At 26.1% G+C, this 19,622-nt stretch overlaps 6 protein-coding genes across 6 annotated transcripts; 3 read left to right on the top strand and 3 right to left on the bottom strand.

Moving 5' to 3' along the window:
• Positions 1 to 1,504: 1,504 nt before the first annotated feature.
• On the top strand, positions 1,505 to 2,236 carry VNE69_11019 (putative haloacid dehalogenase-like hydrolase; the record flags this gene model as incomplete). Its single annotated transcript, XM_065474922.1, has 1 exon — positions 1,505 to 2,236. The coding sequence occupies one exon, from the start codon at positions 1,505 to 1,507 to the stop codon at positions 2,234 to 2,236; it is 732 nt and encodes a 243-aa protein (XP_065330994.1).
• A 2,179-nt stretch (positions 2,237 to 4,415) lies between these two features.
• Positions 4,416 to 5,120, top strand: VNE69_11020 (putative haloacid dehalogenase-like hydrolase; the record flags this gene model as incomplete). Its single annotated transcript, XM_065474923.1, has 1 exon — positions 4,416 to 5,120. The coding sequence occupies one exon, from the start codon at positions 4,416 to 4,418 to the stop codon at positions 5,118 to 5,120; it is 705 nt and encodes a 234-aa protein (XP_065330995.1).
• A 2,318-nt stretch (positions 5,121 to 7,438) lies between these two features.
• On the bottom strand, positions 7,439 to 9,754 carry VNE69_11021 (uncharacterized protein; the record flags this gene model as incomplete). Its single annotated transcript, XM_065474924.1, has 1 exon — positions 7,439 to 9,754. One exon carries the CDS (start codon positions 9,752 to 9,754, stop codon positions 7,439 to 7,441), a length of 2,316 nt encoding a protein of 771 aa, XP_065330996.1.
• Positions 9,755 to 15,710: 5,956 nt separating this feature from the next.
• VNE69_11022 (putative SP-containing protein) lies at positions 15,711 to 16,124 on the top strand (the record flags this gene model as incomplete). Its single annotated transcript, XM_065474925.1, has 1 exon — positions 15,711 to 16,124. One exon carries the CDS (start codon positions 15,711 to 15,713, stop codon positions 16,122 to 16,124), a length of 414 nt encoding a protein of 137 aa, XP_065330997.1.
• Positions 16,125 to 16,596: 472 nt separating this feature from the next.
• On the bottom strand, positions 16,597 to 17,493 carry VNE69_11023 (E3 ubiquitin-protein transferase MAEA; the record flags this gene model as incomplete). Its single annotated transcript, XM_065474926.1, has 1 exon — positions 16,597 to 17,493. One exon carries the CDS (start codon positions 17,491 to 17,493, stop codon positions 16,597 to 16,599), a length of 897 nt encoding a protein of 298 aa, XP_065330998.1.
• A 1,021-nt stretch (positions 17,494 to 18,514) lies between these two features.
• Positions 18,515 to 19,537, bottom strand: VNE69_11024 (uncharacterized protein; the record flags this gene model as incomplete). Its single annotated transcript, XM_065474927.1, has 1 exon — positions 18,515 to 19,537. The coding sequence occupies one exon, from the start codon at positions 19,535 to 19,537 to the stop codon at positions 18,515 to 18,517; it is 1,023 nt and encodes a 340-aa protein (XP_065330999.1).
• Between the last annotated feature and the right edge of the window lie 85 nt (positions 19,538 to 19,622).

Raw genomic sequence — 19,622 nt, forward strand, 5'->3', positions numbered from 1 at the left:
ACTTTATCAATTGGCACTAGAAAAACTAAAAAAGTCCTGTTTTGACATTTTTTCTGTATTTCAATAAAAATTTGTTTTTGAAATAAAAAGCTTTTCCAATCATAATATTTTTTTGTTTTTTTATTTTTAAAAGCACTAAACACATAGTATTGTTGTACACCTATTACAACATATAAGTAAGTAATTAGCTAAAAAACAATGAGAAACATTATGTATCTTCATTTTGTCATTTTTTGGTTATTATGTACGATTGATTATGAATTTTAATTGTTTGCTAATGTTATCATTGATTTACAAATAAAGATTATTTGAAATAATACGTAAAAAAGCTGATTTGTTGCATTGTTTTTTTAATTTTACTTAACATACGTATAATATCTTTCCAATTTATTGATAGCTCTAACTCGCCCAGCCTTTTTATTATGTAAACAAATTCTGTCTTTTATAATTTATAGATATAAGATACAAAGTTTCAAATAGATGAAATGAATAACCTTTTAAATTTTTTGTGCATGGCAACAAGTTTTTAATCTATTTAATTGTACTTTGTTACCACGCCATTGAAGTTAGCAAATAATGCCATATTAGATTTGGGCCGTGCAACAAAGACAATTTATTGCTTATGATATCGGAGTTCTCAAAATTTTCTAAGTAGTCATATTGGAATTTGCCGTAAGATTTATTTAATATTTAAAAGATTTCCCGAAGCATTATTCTATTTTTTTTATTACACGAGATATCCTATTTTATATAACATCAAAGGTTTACAAAATAGTTTAATTTTTGAGGTTCAGTAATTATAAATATTTTTGATACTAATATTTTTTTTTGTCTTTACATTGCTAAAATGATGTTCAATATGTAAAGCATCTGCTTTTTATATTTAATTATACAAAATTTACGCATACAATCATCTTCTTCAAAAAATTTGACTTAAAATTCATTTTTATATGCTAAAAACAAAAATTAATTTAGACTCGGGGTTTAAGATTTTTAATGATCTACACATTAAAAGTACCTTTATTTTTTTGTTTTCAAAGTCTAAAGTTATGCACAATGCATATATATTGACTAATTTTTGTACATTTTACATCAAGAAGATATTTAGATTATACACGAGATTTGATAAAATATCACGTAATTATATGTTTTTAATTTAATGTAGTGATAAAAAAATTCAAATTTGGAATAATAGTATTTTTGAAAAAATTTAGATTTTAATTATTTTAATGTTTGACACGCAATATAAAATATTTCAAATAAGCTTTTGGAATAATGTCAATATTAATAAGTTACATAAGCCCAATATGTAAATAATATGATATCTATAGACAAGATTACGCTTAAGATATTAATTATTCATACTATCTAAAATAATCTTCAAATATTTTTTATTAAGTAAATTTTTTTTAAATATCAAACATTTCAAAATAATGGAAAATAACTAAACAAAAACAAAAAGTTTGTTTAGTTTTCATACAAATAAATTTTTAATTCCACCCCAATGGTTAATTTAAAAAATATATTACTGCAATATATTGCTCTAAATTTCAAAAATTTGCCTAAAACACCAGTTTATACACAAAATGATGAGTACATATTCTTATTTGACATTGATGATACATTATATAAATCTACTCAAGACTTTCACATCGACGAGAGAAATGCGTTAAAAAAATGTTACAATTTCTACAAGAACAGTATGCCAAACCATAATGATGTACCAGATTTTGATGACTTCATACAATCGCATGGATCTATAAATGACGCATTTTTTAAGGTATTTAATAAAACACCTCTTGAAGTAGAAATAGTAAAGAATTTTAACTATGGAGACTATTTGCGAGAAGATAAAGAACTGCAATTATTTTTTAGTAAGTTTCCATATAAATCCTGGTGTTTTACAAATGGCATCAAAATGAGAGCAGAAATGATTTTAGAAAGTCTAGGACTTACAAAATCTTTTATAGGTGTTTTTTGTAAAGACGATGGATGCGATGGAGAGTTTATCTTAAGAAAACCGAAGAAAGAAACTTATGAATTTGTTGAGAAATATTTGAATATTAAAAATAAAAGTAAGGTCTATTTTTTCGACGATAATCAAAAAAATATTACTATAGGTGAAGAAATGGGTTGGAATTGCATTTTAATAGACAACCCCGATAATATTCTTGACATACTCAAAAGAATCAAAGACCAACTTCAAGAAGAAGAAGAACGAAGACTTTTATATTAAAGTATTGTCTATCAAACTTAAATTTTAGTTTGTTAAACATAAAATTGACTAAGATATGCATATTATTTTATACTTTTTATCCTTTTCCCAAAATCATTTGTAAAGTTAAAAAATTCATTGTAATTTCAATATTTCCAAAAAATTTATCAATTTATTGTAATAGATAATCCATCTAATATTAATTTTTTAAAAATTAAAAAATCGCCACATATTTACAGATAACTTTTTGAAGAATATTTACGTAACATTTATTTTTTACGATTTATGAAATGTACTATAAGGCTATTTATAAAACAACACTTGTCAAATTTATATTTACTTTAAGGTAAAAATTTTGATTCTTTCAGTATTTCTTATTACATAATGAGAAAGAATGTGGTTCTTTGAAGGTATTTTCTTCCAGGGCACCTGTTGACATTGTTTGTCCTCGCAGTCGTTCAGTAAAATGCTATCATTTTTCATCGATTATGTATACGTCAGAATTCAGGCTTAACTTCAAGTTCATGTATGTACATACATGCTAATCGGGATTGACACATCCCAGATAAACATGTATGGCTTTAATTATGTTTCACATTCAAAAATTATCGCAGTATAATATATTTTAAATACTTCTAGGTTATAACTGGCATTAGGTATATGGAAAATAAAACTGATATCAATAATCTATATTTCCTTTCGGTTTCGAGGGGATTGAAATGTAGCTAGAAAAAAAAAAGAATAGAACGAAAATAATCTTCAATTATATTTATGAAATTATATTAACTTGAGCAATAGACACTTATTTAAATCATACAACGCCATTTTATAAAATTTTAACTCATCTAATAGAAATTCACATTTTATATTATTTTTTTATAAAAGCCCCATCTTTCTCTAATATAACATAATTTACTATTTTAAAACATCCGAACAAAGAATTATCGTCCGTTTATATTTTTACCTGTACGGAGATTCAATTATATTGTCGAGATTTTACATATAAACTTAATATTACTCGTGGTTTATTAAGCAACAAGTTTTTAAAGATAGAGTTGTTTCTGACTAGTCTAAATTATATTTAAGTAAGGCTGTCTTTTTGCGACTCTTATATGGGTCTTAAAATGATTTCTTATTGGTCGAAAACTTCATTAAGTTTAACAATCTTTATGTTAACTTACAATTGTTAGGCAGTTTATAAGCGTTGTTCGAAACATTTTTTACTCCCGATGTAAATTTTTTTTTGGATTATTTAAATTCTTGCATTAAAATTAGAATGCTTCCCCATACTATCAGTATTACTGTAATTTAACAGCGACTTTAAGCATCAAAAAAAAACTATTGCATTGCTGCACTATCAAATTAATAAAATTTTGCAATGTTTTTATTTCTTATATGTTTAAAATATAATTGAACAGTTTTTATTGTTCTTCTGGATTTATATTATACCAGAAACATAGTGTATAAAATTAGAAATATCCAAATATTAAATAAAACAATATCACAGTTTTTTCAGCAACTTCTTATTTAAATAAATTCACCCCGTAGAAATTTTTCTATTTTACAACATTTGTAATCAAAGTCATAGTTATGAGATTTTTGACACCAAACAAAAAATATCTAAATAATGACAGTTTTTTGTTTTTAAACTTCATATCAAAACATATAATTGTAATTTGGGGCATCTTTACAGAAAAATAATAGTAATATTTCTGTTTAAAACACGTATCTAAAGAGATCATATCAGAATTTAGTAAAGATTGCTAGATCATTTTATATCTATTTTTAAGTAAAAAATTATTGGAAATATCCATAAACAGCAATAATATACAAATACCTTATCGTTATCAAACAATGATAACTTGTTTATTCAAATATCGCGAATAATTTCTGGTTCATTTATTAACTAATAAAATAACGCCAAATTTTAATTTAAAAAATAAATTAACAAAATCTCTGAAGTGTATATCTTGGGGCATTTAATATTCCAAAGAATATATCCAATTTACATTTTTTATTATTTCTTATTCAGAATTTCATATTTATAAGATACATCTTACCTTTTGACACGTATATAATTAAGAAATAAGAAATATGATCTTATCATCTGTTCTAACGCTAAAAAATATCCATATTTTTTGACATCTACCTTGAAAAAAAATTAATATTCTAAATAGGTTTGATATTGAACCCTTTATAAATGTCCACTAATCTAATAAATAACTTCATATCTATGAACACTGAAAATTTGGAAAAACATAGTATTAACCCAGTTAATGATGACTATATATTTTTATTTGATATAGATGATACACTTTACAAAAGATCTGAAAAAATGAAAATGGTTGAAAAACAAAAATTTAAAGAGGCATATAATCATTTTAAACTACAAAAACCAGATGTTCCAGAATGGGAAAAGTTTTTAGACGAAAAAATCTTATACGCAGAATCATTTAGAATTCATTTCAATAAAACATGTCTAGAAGTAGAAAAAATAAGAGCATGTGATTATAAAAAATTTATAACTGAAGACAAAGAATTAAAAAATTATTTAAAAAATTTTCAATACAGATCATGGTGTTTTACAAATGGATTACGCTGTAGAGCTGAACCAATTCTAGAAGGATTGAATCTTTCTGATGTTTTTGAAGGTGTAATTTGTATGGATGACAATTTCTCTAGTGGATCTGTTCGAGGTAAACCGCAAGAGGAAATGTATAAATTTGTAGAAGATTTATTAAAAATAAAAAATAAAAATAAAGTCTTTTTTTTCGACGACTCGTTAGATAATATTGAGACTGGTCGTAAAATGGGATGGAATTGTTATTTGATTGATAAAGAAGATAATCTATTGGATAAACTGAAAATAATAGTATCAGAGATACAAAGTGATATGGAGAGATGATTACTTAAATTAAATTTATAAATTACAAATTTTTTTTTATCTAATACAAGATTTTAATTGAATTTAGTGTGTTTTGGATTTGTGATCCCTTATTGGGAAATTTCATACTCCAGATATGAATCAACACAAGTAAATAGTATCAAGAGTTCTGAACACAATTAAACTAAATTAATCATGGTTAGTACTTTTTAGAATGGGATAAATTTAAAAAATTCTTCTGTTGTTGATGTGTCCAAGAATTAACGACATATATTCGGTTCATATATCCTTTATTTTCCTATATGACGTAACACGATAAAGCTCTTAAGTTCGTTAAGATTTTTGGTTTAATTTGCATCTTTTTACCATAGAGAACGATTCTGATAGAAAAAAAAATTACAACCTCATATTTTCAACGCAATAATGACAAACGAAATTTCAATGTGTGATTAATCCCATTATAAATATAGGTTGTTATACTAAAATCATTTGATTAGTATTTTGTATCATTTAAAAAAAAATCGTATTTATATGAATACACATGTTTTATATATAAAATTAAAAAAAATAATGGGAAAAAAATAAAATAGAACATTAAGGATGTCGTTAAAAAATAAAAATATTTTTCTCAATACATAATTTGTAATTTTAATATTCTTCAATTGTTCGTTCTTATGTATGATGTAATTTGATTTATGTATTAGATAAAAGATTAATATGATCAAAGAAATTTTAAATTAATATATCCCCGATAGAGAACTACGATTTTATAGCAAATTTTAGAGTTTCTAGTTCTAACGAAATAATGAAAACTTTGTCTTTGGAATGGGATAATAACTATCATGTATAGATATGCTATATATTTGTCATGGATAAAAAAAAATAATTTATCTATCGATCGTGGTGATACGTCGATAGTATGCTTCCACACGACTTCAAATTTTATAAAAAAGTAATTAATTTAACTGAGAAACAAAGGGTAATTACCATTAGGCACTTTTACATTGATTTTGTTCTTCATTTTAACTTTAAAACAAATAACCAGGACAAAAGATCTAGCTACTTAATGGAATGAATGTACCTCGTGAGTTAATAGGATAGAGACTTAAAATAATTTTTCAAAGATAGACGCCAATTAAAATACGTATAAAAAATTACTCCACGCCTGTACATAGTACTAGTAAATTTCTTCATGTGGAGAATAATTGTACACGTGATTAATATTTTTTATAATCGGACCGATTCCTTCAAATTCTCTTGTTTAAATTCTTGATCGAAAACAGTGTTTTTGATAAAAAAATTTAATGAAAGGAACATCGTATTAGTAATATGTTTGCAGTCTCCTATTAAATTCTGCATTATAATTTGTGTTATTAACTTCTATAGCTTAATAAAAAATATTGTAGAATAAATGAATTTAATTAGGGTATGCTTATTGTAGTTTATATTTATAGTTTAACAAGGATAGGTTCCGCGTTGGCGTCTCCTGCTTGTAGAAGGCTTCTCGTCTCCATAGTTCTTTCCACATCAGCTTCGTCTCCTCTCCTTCGGTAGTCCAGAGAAATGCTTTCTAGCGTCTTCTTTAGCGTGATCATCTGGATGTACGCTTCTACCTTCTTAGGGATTTCAAGTCTTGTGGTATAAGATTTGTGAAACTTAGTCACTATACCGTCCCAAGTGATTACGTAGGGAAAAAAATATTGTAGATACATTGATTTTGAGCAGTATAAATATAAAGATATCTTAATGTTTATTTATGGACTAAAATGCAGATGCCATTAAATATACTTATAATAAACATTTTTTACAAGTTTTTAATACGCATAAGTCTAAATACCAATAAAAACAAAAAAGCCAAATAATAAAATGTCTTCTAGTGTTTGATTTAATATAGTTGCAGGGATTAGTCACTAAAAAAATAATAGCATATTTCTGTAACTAAAAAACTTTTTAGCAATATCATAAAACAAGACCATACAACTTTTGAGGACAGAAATAAACTTGTTATGTTTATATTCTTGGGTTCGGCTCTAAATTTAGAAGATAATTTTTTAATCTTAGTTAATAATTTTGTGAAAAAGTTAAGAAATGATGTTGAAACAATGTTATTATAAAGGATTGTATAAAACCTCTTTTTTTTAAATTTTATATTCAAGCCTTATCATTTTATAATCAATTGTATATTTTGGCGTAATCAATTCATAAAACTATTATATCCTAAGCATGTTTAGGATTTTCTTTGATAGTTAGAATATTTTTTATTAGGTTAACATATATTAGTTTGTCTGTGATTATTATATGTTTTTTAAAAAAATAAAAAAAAATTTTAAAATAATAATTTATTTATATTTTTGCATCAATATAAATATCAATAAACCATGTAATTTATGTCCTGATACATTTAAAATTTCTAATATATCACTCGTGCTCAAAATTGCACAAACTTTATCTATTTTGCAAAAATCATCGGTTTGATCCTCGGCATTATTAATTTTATTGCTAAATGACGTTAATAATAGTTTTTCTAAATCATTTTTGCAGCTCTTTCTTATATTTACCTCTAAATAATTTCTTATTTCTTGACAGAATCTTTCCTTGGCTTCTGTTTTATATTTATTTATTAGATCCTCATTTAAATTTTTTAGGTTCTTCATTAAATCGTTTTCTTCGAATGTTTTTTCAATCTTTTCAATTCCCTTATTTATTAATTCATTTGCAAACTTAGTATTAATCTCTTCATAATATAAATTGTCAATTTTTTTACTTATTGCGTCTGCCTTAATTCTATTTACCGCTGGATCTATTGATGTCTTATTAATTTGCTCAATAATTTTTATGGAAATTTCTTCCAACTGCCTTATTTCATCTGTTTTTAATGATTTTTCATTGATTTTTTTTATATTTTTTTTTAATTCATATTCTAAATTTTTTCGTTTTTTTCTCATTTCCAACAAAGATTTTCTTGATAATGTTTTTAAAATACTTTCGGTATTACCTTCAACCTTTGTTTTATTTAATTTGAAGTTAGAAATAACATCATATGTCGTTATAGAAAGGAGTTTGTCAATTGTTTCACATTCATTATTTTCATCTAATGTAAATAAGGAAGTTATTTTAAACATAGTATCATAGAGATGAGTTTTAAACAATTTCATATCTTGTAAATGATATAACACTGCTTCTTCGAATATCTTTATTAAATCAATTTGGCATTTTTCGATAAACAAGGTAGATTTGATGGTTCTCACAAAACTGTTGGGATTTTTTCTTATTTCCATAGTATTTCCAATTCTCTGCAAGACTGCATATAGATGATCGTGTTTATAATCATTTTCGTTAATATAACATTCTGCTTCTATAAATATGCATATTTTGATTGCAAATGTCGACAGGGCATCTTTAGAATTTTTTAAATCATAAAATAATCTTGTCATAAGAAGCCTTTTCGCCAATTCAGACATTTTTTCATTTCCCACGATTTCTTTGAAACCACTTTCACTTATTATATTCTTATCTAGCAATAAATGTGCAAATAATATCTTTAATGGCGTTCCTTGCTTATCTAATATTCTTCGTACCATAAAATCTATTTTATAGTTCCAAGCCATTAATTTATAAAACATGTCTACTCCTTTACGTCTTTCTGCATTTTCATTTATCATGAAAAACTTTTTAAAATTTTTGTTAAATTCAGAAATCCATTTATCATCAACAATAGTTTGATTTTCTTGAATGGTACAAAATTTTTTTATAGAATAAACATAGCAAACATTTTTCTGTTTTATTGAGACTTTGTCTTTTTTTATCTCTGCCATAAGTCCGCTTTCGCTAAAATTAATTTTAGTTAACGAACAAGCTTCAAACTGTGCTTGAGGGCGTACATCAATATATTCAAAATAGACATTCTTGTATAATTTATGAAATAGCTTGCTAATTTCTTTATCATAGTGGTTATTATATTTAGCCTCAAATTTAATCGACGAATGAAGTATATTTTTATCAATTTTTTCACTATTTATTTCAAAAAAATAATATGTTTCTGATAAATTGATACAAAAATGTATATGACGCAGATCATCTTTTTTATTGTATACAAGTGGAAAGCTTTTATAAAATGGACTACCATCGAGATCGTATCCCTGGATTTGCCTTTTTTTAAACATTCTATCGCATAGATCCTCATCATTAATAATACATTCATAAAAAATATCTCTTTCAATTACTTTATTTTTTATATCTTCATTTCTTTTATTTAATTGTTGGATTATATTTTTGAAAAATGGATTAGACTCGACATCAATAGTTAGATAATTCAATACAATAGAGTCTGTGTTAAATTTTTTATACTCTAAAATTAAAATTTCTTCGAATTCTTCAATTATTGTTGGAATGGGTTTTTTATTACAATTCACGATGATATTTTCGGTTTTTTCTCGAATCTCAAAATTTAACATTTCTATTATTATATTACCATGCAATCGTTGGTTATAATTATCATAGCGTAAAAATACTCTCAAATATGTTTTATTACTGTTGATTTCAAAATAGTCTCTTTTCTCTATTTTATTCATTATTATTGTATTAATGTTGTCATACAAATTTTGATATCCGTGTACCAAAAAGATAATAAAAACATGATAACAAATCCTCATCATATGGTATAAAAAAATAATTTTTAAAATATAATCATTAAAGGTGACGTCAAAAATTAATTTTTTAACTCTAATTGATATTGATGCAATAACGTCCCAAAACAACACATGTCAAAAATCTCAACGCATTTCTTATTTAAAAAAAGACTGTCAAAAATCTCAATAAAATTTTTTAATTTTGGAATCCATTTTTATATAAAAAAAATTTACAAGTTATAATTTTAAGCATATCTTTTAAATTGGACAAGTTTTTTAATTAATTATGTGACTTCCACAAAATGTTAGAAATATTATAAACTTCCACTTTAACTCACTAAATTTATAAATACTTGTCACAGTTTAGAGCGAACACCTGTTTGCAGCGAAGCTGGTAAAAAATTAAAAAAAATTATTTTCGTGAGGGGCGAACCAAAATAAGAAAAAAATGTTCGTCTTGTATGGCTGACCAAATTTTGTCTCGATATTTTGATCGCTATATTTTTGTTTTATTTTTATAATTTTTGGACGGGAAGAATGAAAAAAAAAAAATAATATAAAAAAATTAGTACTTTATTCATTACCAAGCATATTACTTCTCTAGTGCTTATTTCTTCTTTAGTAATTCCATTTCATCTTCTCTGCATAATTTTACTTTGTTAAATTGTAAGATGTTTGTTACAGCATAGACTTCTGCATCTAAATGTTTAATAAGAGGTTGTCTTCTGGTATTGACGTTGTTGTCCAAATAGACGCTTATAAGGATATAATCTTTTCTTTACATAATTCTTTGTACCATTCTATCTGCCCAGGTTGTGTATGGCTTCTAGATTATCATGATATATTTCATTTAAGCAAAAGTTTGTGTTATTCAGAGCATACAGTTGTTTCATTTCATCATTAAATTTGCAATTCAGAACATCTGATAATCTTTTTTAAGCACGTTCTTGTTCATGATTTTCTCTATTTATCGAATCTAGAATGCCCGCGATTCTAAACTCGTCCATTATGTCCCCAATGGGACTACCAAACATTAAAGAGAATGGTGTTTGTCTCGTAGTAAAGTGTCTTAAATTATTATATGACCAAGTAACTTCTTCTCGTACCTCGGTCCATTGACAGAAAATATTTTTCTGTCCCGAAAGTAGATGCAATCATCATTTTATTGTTTGATTGCATCGTATCTGTCCTTGTATCCATGAACAACTAGCTCTGCCCCTTACGTGTCTTATTTCATATTTCTGACATAAATCGACGAGTACTTGATTTATAAATTCTCTGTCGCTATCAGTATGAAGTATTTACAAAAAACAAATGTTCTAAACAATATTGAAAAGGCAATCCCTACACTAATACTTGTTTTATCAAGCAATGGTACCTTCTAACAAAATTTGGTTAAAGAATCTACAATATTCAACGACTATTTTATACTTCAATGAGTTCGTATTATAGCCGGAGATCCATCAAGTTGCGATGTTTCTTTCTTTTGGATATTTTGTTACAATTGGTCTAATAACTGGTCTAGTTACTAGATTTCTCTTTGATTGACATATATCACAGCCATTCAAAACTCTCTGAACATATTTTTTTTTGTTGCGTCTTTGACTTTTGTTTGCAATATTGTAAACAATCTGCCCGTCCCGCATGCCCATTTGAAACATGGATCAATTTTAAAGCATTACTCTTTGGTGGTAAAGAATCTTTATGATCTATATAGGCTCATCTTATATTTCATTAAACTGTAAAAGCATTATTACATTCTCAAATAGGATGATTTTTTTTTTGCTTTTGCCATAAAGCAATTACTTTCTTTTTTTTTGCCAACCTTGTTTGAAAAAAACCAGTCTGTAAATAGACAAATACTTCTTGTCTTTCATTGTTATTTAGTCAATTTTATTTTCATGCCCTTAAAATTAATGAAAATTTATATACAAATTACAAATAGGTGCCCTTTTCCCAGTGGTAGAAGGCAATGCTTCCATTGAGCAATGGCTGGGTTTGATTCCCAGGGCACCAAATTTGTTTTTACTTTCTATGATGCAGTTGGAACAACTCAGATTATGAAAATGTCCCCGAAAATCATTAAGTTGAATAATGAAACTTGTGTGTGTCCAGCCACAAGGGGATTGGCATCTAGTGTAGAACGCACTTCAGGGCCAAAAAACAGTGTCACCCTTTTAGTTAACTTATGTTACATAAATGTATTTAATGGGTACGGCCTAGTTGGCCAGTTAGCTGGTGCAATCTAAAGTGGAATCCTAGAGCCAACTAAGAGACTAGACGAAGTAGGGCAACAGAAGGTCTCGTGGACCCTATTCTACAAGATCTGTAACACGGTGGTCGAAATAGTGGGAGACTGGTGGTCAACGCAGCCCAATAAAAACGCCGGGCTGGTGATATGGTCGTGTAAGGAGCCGTGTGTGCAATACAGATGATTGTAGAGAACTTTAAGTCAGATCGATGATGTCTATCCTCGGGTTATAGATAACCATGGGCGTTGAGTATATCCGCTGTGAGGTCACTCTGGACGCGATTTGAGGTATAAATGGAAAGTGTTCTCCTGGAGCCAAAGTCCAATTGATACGGCAGAGCTTGCAGCACAGGCAAGTTGTATGAGGGAAGTTTAGTAAGTAAGAATCTCACAGTACCAGTTGGATGAGGATCACACCCAAATGCCTTTGGTCCCTATTTAAGATTTCTCCCTTCCTCTTACTTGCAAGAAAAAAAAATATAGAATCTGATTTTAAATTTTAAAAATTGTAGAATCGATTGTTAAAGAAATTAAATCTTGCTAATAAATGTACTTATAACTAATTTTAACTTACTTTGACATTTTCAAAAATTTGTAAAGTTTAGTCAAAATCTATTACTCTAGACATTGATTTTAAACTTAAATAACATTTTAATTATTAAAAAGAGTTGTAATTCGATTTGTTTTACTGCAAAAAATACATTTTTTAAAAACGTACTTTATAGTCAATAGAATCACATGATTTTGATAAATATGCTATCTTTACATTGTATCTTCACATCTCCTCGATGTGATTATAAATTATAAACTCCTATATTTTATCATAATACCAATCAACAGTCTTCAAAATAAATTTAAGATCATGATAAAGTAAAATTGAAAACCCCCATATGCTTTTTACTCTATTTTTTCGCTGTTTGAAATGTATTAGATGAAGCCATTATATAGAAATAGATCCGGATACCAATAATCATAAGAACAAGAACTATATTCTTATTATAGTAAAGATTTTGGTACATTGGTACTTACATTGGATCATAATTGTAATGCCTATACTCTTGCTACAATACTTGATCCTCCTGAAATAGATAAACACAATTAAGGTGCTAAAAATAGACCTCAGAGTGGTCAGGAAAAAAAGAGCGGCTATGGACAAAAAAGCGTTTACAATACAACAGACTACATTAGCTCTTTTACGCATTATAACCAAGATTTTGAAGAATTCGCTAGATCCCATACGATGCAAGAAACAAAATTTAAGTTAGAAAATGAAAACGAAGAAAAAAAATAAAACAATAAATAGTTTTTGATATAAAATTTAAAGATAATTAATTACATAAAAAACAAAAAAAATTGTGTTCCCGTCACTATTATTTTTTCTTCGTATTCAGAATTTTTTTTTAATTGGAAAGTATTTTGATTTTGTATATTAACGTTACTTAGAGTCTGTAGGCGCCCCAAATAAATAAGCCTTAATTTTGTATGTTTGACGTGTTAATATTGGATAGCAAAAAATTAAAGTATTTTTTAACTTTAATAAATCGTTGTAATTAAATATAGTGTGATTTTTAAACACCCCTATTTTAATGCATAATCAATTGTTCTAGATAGCATTTTTATTTAAAATATTAATTATCTTATATATAATGTTAGTAGAGTTCATTACACAAAAAAAATCAAGATATTCTGTTATTTTGATAGCTACATTTAATAATACTTTTAAAACTCAAAGAAGGCGAATTATATTAATATAAAAGGCTGCAATTCGTTTGGAGAAACATAACGCATTTAAAATGCTTTGAAATACGGGCGATGGTCTGTCTTCCATGTATATATTTGCAGAAAACTAAATTTATCAAATGCCATCGATGCTGATTATATAGTTTATAATTAGTTCTAGTTTTGTAAAAAAAAATTATTTTTGTGTTTTCACCAAAAAAACAAATCTTATTCAATAACAATGTATACATAATGGTAAATAAATATCTTTCTTAATGTTGATTATATCTGTTTTTTGCTATGAATTTTGAATTATAATTTTTACTGACGCATCTAAATAACGTATTAGCCCTAATCGTTTGCTTAAAAAGTCGATGGCATATATGTCTGTAAAAAAATATTTTTTTTAATCTAATCAAAACTTTATCGAAACAACGACAAAAAATAAATCTTTATCATAAGCTAAAATACATATAAAAAGAATACTTACTGATGAAGTTTAGTACTATTAATATTTAAAATCTTTATCTTAATGCTTTTTTGGTTTACAAAACATTAGGAAATTTTTTCTAAAATTTTTTATCACTCAAAAAATTCATAAATATATAAAAATATCTTATGAATAATATTTTGCTATCGTTTTGATCTAATTGCAAAAATATCTAAGAAATGTAAGAAATATATATCTAATAAATTGAAAAATTAATATTATACTTTTAACACAGACATCTTACAAAAGTATATTTATGGGCATAAAACAAACATGTATAAGCATTTTTGCGCCATTTACATATTAATATGCGATAAAAATAACGGAGAGCATTATTTAGTTTTCCAATTTCTTATTGTTTTAGATACACTTATATTACAACATTCAAGTCCCTACATAACCCATTTTATAACAGTTTTTTATTTGATAATGTTAATAATCAAACAACTAGAAATTACAAATGCTTAATTCTAGTACGCATTTAAAACTTAAAATTGAGCCTGTAAACATCAACACATAAATTGTATTTTCTTTATCGATCAACACAATATGCTCTTTCCTTATCTACAGCAGCATAGTCTGATTATTGTAGGAAATGGACTTGTAATAAATGAAAATTACTTCGTAAACATTATATTTTTTATCTGTAGTTTTCAATATTTAATTTATTTTTACAGAGTGTTAGAATTAATTTATATATTTTTGTGTTGAAATATATTTAATTGACGATAAAAATATGTATCAGGTTGTAGATTTTTGCTTTCAAATACAATCTACAGAACTTTTACGTATCATCATACGGAGAATAGTTTTTTTTCTTAACGTTTCTGTTGTTTTTTCTAAATAAAGTTTAAAATTTTTAACATTGTTTATTACGCATAAGACATTACAACCAGCATACATATCTAACCAACTATTTAAGAATTTAGTTATTTTGAAGGTAAAAATAAAGCATAATCAGTGCGCGGTTCTCTTTTTTTACTTATCAAATGTGTATCGCTCTAAAATTATACATTTTTAAAACTGTCAACCTAATAGTATTTCAATATTTTCTTCGGAGTTATTTTTATAATGTATACTTATATTTATGATCCAAAGCAAAAACATACATTTCTATAAAAACCATTTTCATCGGATGGAAAAATACATCATATTCTAAGAATTTTTTCTATGTAATTTCATAGCAATTGATAAAATTTATGCAAAAACTAAAGTCAAGTTAAATTACAAATATTTGACACTTTTTTGATTAGAATTTACTCACTATTTATTAAAATAAAAGTAGAAAAAAACTAAACATGCTTATTGCTTAATGATAATTAACGAAATATACAAAATTACCATATAATGTCATGATATCTATTCTTTTTTGCTTTTTATTTTTATTTGATTTGTCCTTTATGATCAAAGCTCCTTATGATTTTTTCCATTCCGCCAATAAACATCTTGAAAAAAATATTTTTTATGAATCATAAATTTTTTTCCTTTTTAAATATATATTATATTTGACAAAAAAAATAACTATGCTTTTAGGATTAATATTTTATACTGCTAGAAATGCTACAAACGAAAATATGATTTCAGAAACTAATAATGACACGGAAATTTCTTTAGAACAAGCACTTAATAATTTTCATGATAGAGACTTTGATAGCTTCTTAAAATATTTTGAATCAAATGATAATGACGACACATTTAATTCGAAGATGGAAGAAATGGAGACTGATGGACAAAAGGAAGATACGAATGAAGATAGTGAATTAAATCAGGATGTAAAAAGAGATTCTATTGAATTAAATGGGGAAACTACTACAGAGTCCAATGGTAATATTACATGTGCTAACGAAGATTTCGAGAATTTTTATAAAAATAGTATGGTACAAGAAACAAATTCAGAAGAAGAAAATTCAGCGGAAAAAAATAATGAATCTGAATGACTATTCTCAAAATATTCAAGATACAATAAATAAAAAGTTTTATTTCAGATTAAATTGTACTTTACAAAAAAACATTAATATACAAACATGTATAAAAATACTTTTTTTGACGTAAGCAAAATTACTTTTGACTTGGTTCATAACGAACTTACACACAAGCCCAAAAGGTTTTGTAGACATAATAAGTTATGTGAAAAAGGTGCACTGCAACAAATAAATATTTTAATTAACTTCTTATGCTGTTTTTTATATCTATGCTAAATTTAACTTTTTAGTAGGAAATATTTTTTAAAAAAGTTTTTTAACTAAAAATTTTTATAATTAGATATTTATACAAACTTTATTGGCATTCAAGACTATAGTTTTCACAACAATCAAATTTTTTTATCATTTTAAAAATAAATTCTGCGTTGATGCTAAAACTTAGAATATTTTTTTTTATATTTTTAAATTAAACATACATAAGTTTTATTTACATAAAAAAGCACTGTCTTGGATATTTGTAATCTTCCAATCTGTAGCCTTTTCCTTTGACATATTTTTCTCCATAGACATGTCCATTTTCATATACAAATCCTCTGTTCTCTTCTGTTATTGGTTCTTTAGATCCCCTGCAGATTATGATGCTATGTTCCCTTTTATTAAAGGGGACTTCTTTTCTAAGCCCAGTGAACATACAAGCTGGACACTCGTTGTCCTGATATTTATCGCACATATTTGTCTTGTAAGAAATAATTCCGTATTCTACTCTACTTTGTAGTCGAGAATTAGAAATACCAAATGCATCTCTCAAGATAGAAACGTGTCTCTCGTCTTCAGACATTGTGTCTTTGACGCATATTAAATTTATTAAAAATTTTTTTGGAATATTATTATTTCTCAGAAATTCTAAACTTTCCTTGATTTTTTTATTTATACAAAGATACAAGAAGTATTTTACTTTGACTGTCTCTTCTATGTCATAATTTTTGAAAATATTTTTATATTCTCGTAAATATTTCAAAATTTTATCATATTCGTTATTTTTATAAGCTTCACATATTTTGTCTTGTTCTTTAAAAAATAAAATATCACTGTCTTGATTATATTTCTTACTTAAAAGTGCCGCAGATTCGTAACATTTATTAATATTGAAATATTCTACTATAGCAAATATCATCGGGTCATATTCTTTCCTTTTTTTTATTAATAAATCTATTTGTTTTATTTCATTTATATTGTTGTTGACCAGGTCTTGTAATTTAGATAGTTTATCATTAAAATTTTGTATTTTGTTCTGTTTGTGTAATAGAAAAAGTTTGTCTATTGTTCGCTTAGTATTTTTTATGATATTTAATTTTTTAGTTTTTAAAACTATTGATAAATCCATAGGTAAGGGGTAAACAATAGGAGAAAAGTAAAACTTATCTAAATTGTAATAAAAAAGAACGAAGGTGTATCACATTTTGATATTTATTCAATATTATCATAAGTCACTGGTTTATATGTATGTTTGTTAATACATTCTTAGTCTATTTATTTGTCTTCAGAACTAACAAAATTCAACCAGAAGCAGTGCTAGTAGTTTAGCGATCAAAAGCATTGTGTTGAGACATAAAGTAAGGGACATTATTCCTGACAAGTACGAAAGAATGTTATTATATTAAGATATGCTAAATCTTCTTAAATGATTTAATTTTTAATAAATTGCTAAATTGATTTATGAAACTTGTGTGCGTCCAGCCTTAGAGATTCTTTGTCTTTTTTGGAAACTCCCTTACGCTCTTAAAAATAATGTGAGTTCGATGCTCCTCCATTGTAGTAAATGCCGCATGGGCTTTAAAATTTTTTGGTTGACGCTCTCTGGATTTGGAGCATTAAAGCTTTATGAAATATTCAGACAAGGTATAACTCAAAGCATCTCACATTTTTTATACTTAGTTCTCATGTAGCACGCGCATGGTTTGTGGAAGAAGAGATCGACATAGACCATGAAATGACAGATATTGATGTTTATTTGTAAAAAAGCATGTACGAGATACATATAATATTAAGATCTTCTGTTTAGTACGATATTGCCTCTCCTTGAATTTTTATCTAGTGTGCTTAATTATATTTTCTGCCAATCTGTCTGGTTGCAATATGTATATAAACAAGAGTCTATCTCTTGGATTCAAAGTCCAATTAAAAATAAGTTTTGAGGCCAAGAGGTTAAAAATTTAAGTGAGTAAAAATCTCATAATAGTAAGCTGATAATTATCCAATGAAGCCATACGCAAGATTCTTTCTTATCTTGACTTACAATAAAAAATTCATCAAATATTTTGGAATTAAAGTTCAATAACGACAAAAATGTATTAAAAACCTCATAAGATATATTTATATTATATAATTTTTTATTTTTACTTTATCTATAACTCTTCATAATTTATTTTCTTTTTCTTCTTTATTTGTTTTATTCCATTTAATTCGACTTTCGTTTTCTCCTTAATTATCGGATTTATATTTTCTAATTTAAATAGCGAATCATCTTTAGTTTCCTTTTTGTCTTCAATAACTTTAGTGAGAACTTTTTCTTTTACAAAATTGGGATCTACGCCATTCTTAACATTAAAATTTCTCTCATCTTTGTTGTTCTTTTTTCTATGTATATTTTGCTGTTCAGGAATTTCAGTTAATGATTCTTCTTTTTCTTTATTGGACTGTATTTTTATATTTGTAATATTTTGAACATCTGTTTTTACAATTTCTACTGGTATTTTGTTATTTTGAGCATCTGACTTTTCAGCTGATGGTGGTGTTTTGTTTTTTTGTAAAATAGACTTGTCAGTTATAATTGGTATTTTATTGAAAATTGATTTTCCTGTCTTTGTTGGTGTTTCATTATTTCGAACATCTAGATTATTATCATGTTTTGTAGTTTTATTTTTTTGTAAAACTAAATTTTCTTCTTTCAAAGTTATTTTGTTTTTTTGTAAATCTTGCCTATCCGCCAACAAAGTAGTTTTGTTTTCTGATAAAATTGATTTGTTAGCAATAGGTGGATTCTTTTCGCTTTTTAATTTAGATTTTTTTAATCCAACTCCTAGAATCATTGGCCCTTCACTGTCCGCTTTCTTTCTTTTATTACTATGACTAATATCATCTTCTATTTGTTCTTTTGTTTTTTCATCTGTACTTGTTTGCTCGCTTTCTCTCCCTTTGATATAACAAAAATCCCCATCTTTAAAGACCGTTTTAATCTGGACATTGTCAAAGATAACAAACTTGTCCGGTGTATAAACATATTTAACGGTGTATGAAATCTTAAAATAATGTGCAAAATAGTATTTTACTTGTTTTATAAGATCCTTAGTTGTACAGTCTAAATTAATAAATAAAATAAATCTTTTATTACTTTCCGTTATTATTTTTAAGAAAGTTGGGGCTGTCATTAAAAGGGGGAAAAGACATTGTTAAAATAAAACAACTAATAAAAATCATGTCTCCTTTTTTTTTTTAATTTACTTAATTGGTTCA

Source organism: Vairimorpha necatrix, chromosome 11, assembly GCF_036630325.1.
Source record: "Vairimorpha necatrix chromosome 11, complete sequence".
Lineage (NCBI taxonomy): Eukaryota > Fungi > Microsporidia > Nosematidae > Vairimorpha > Vairimorpha necatrix.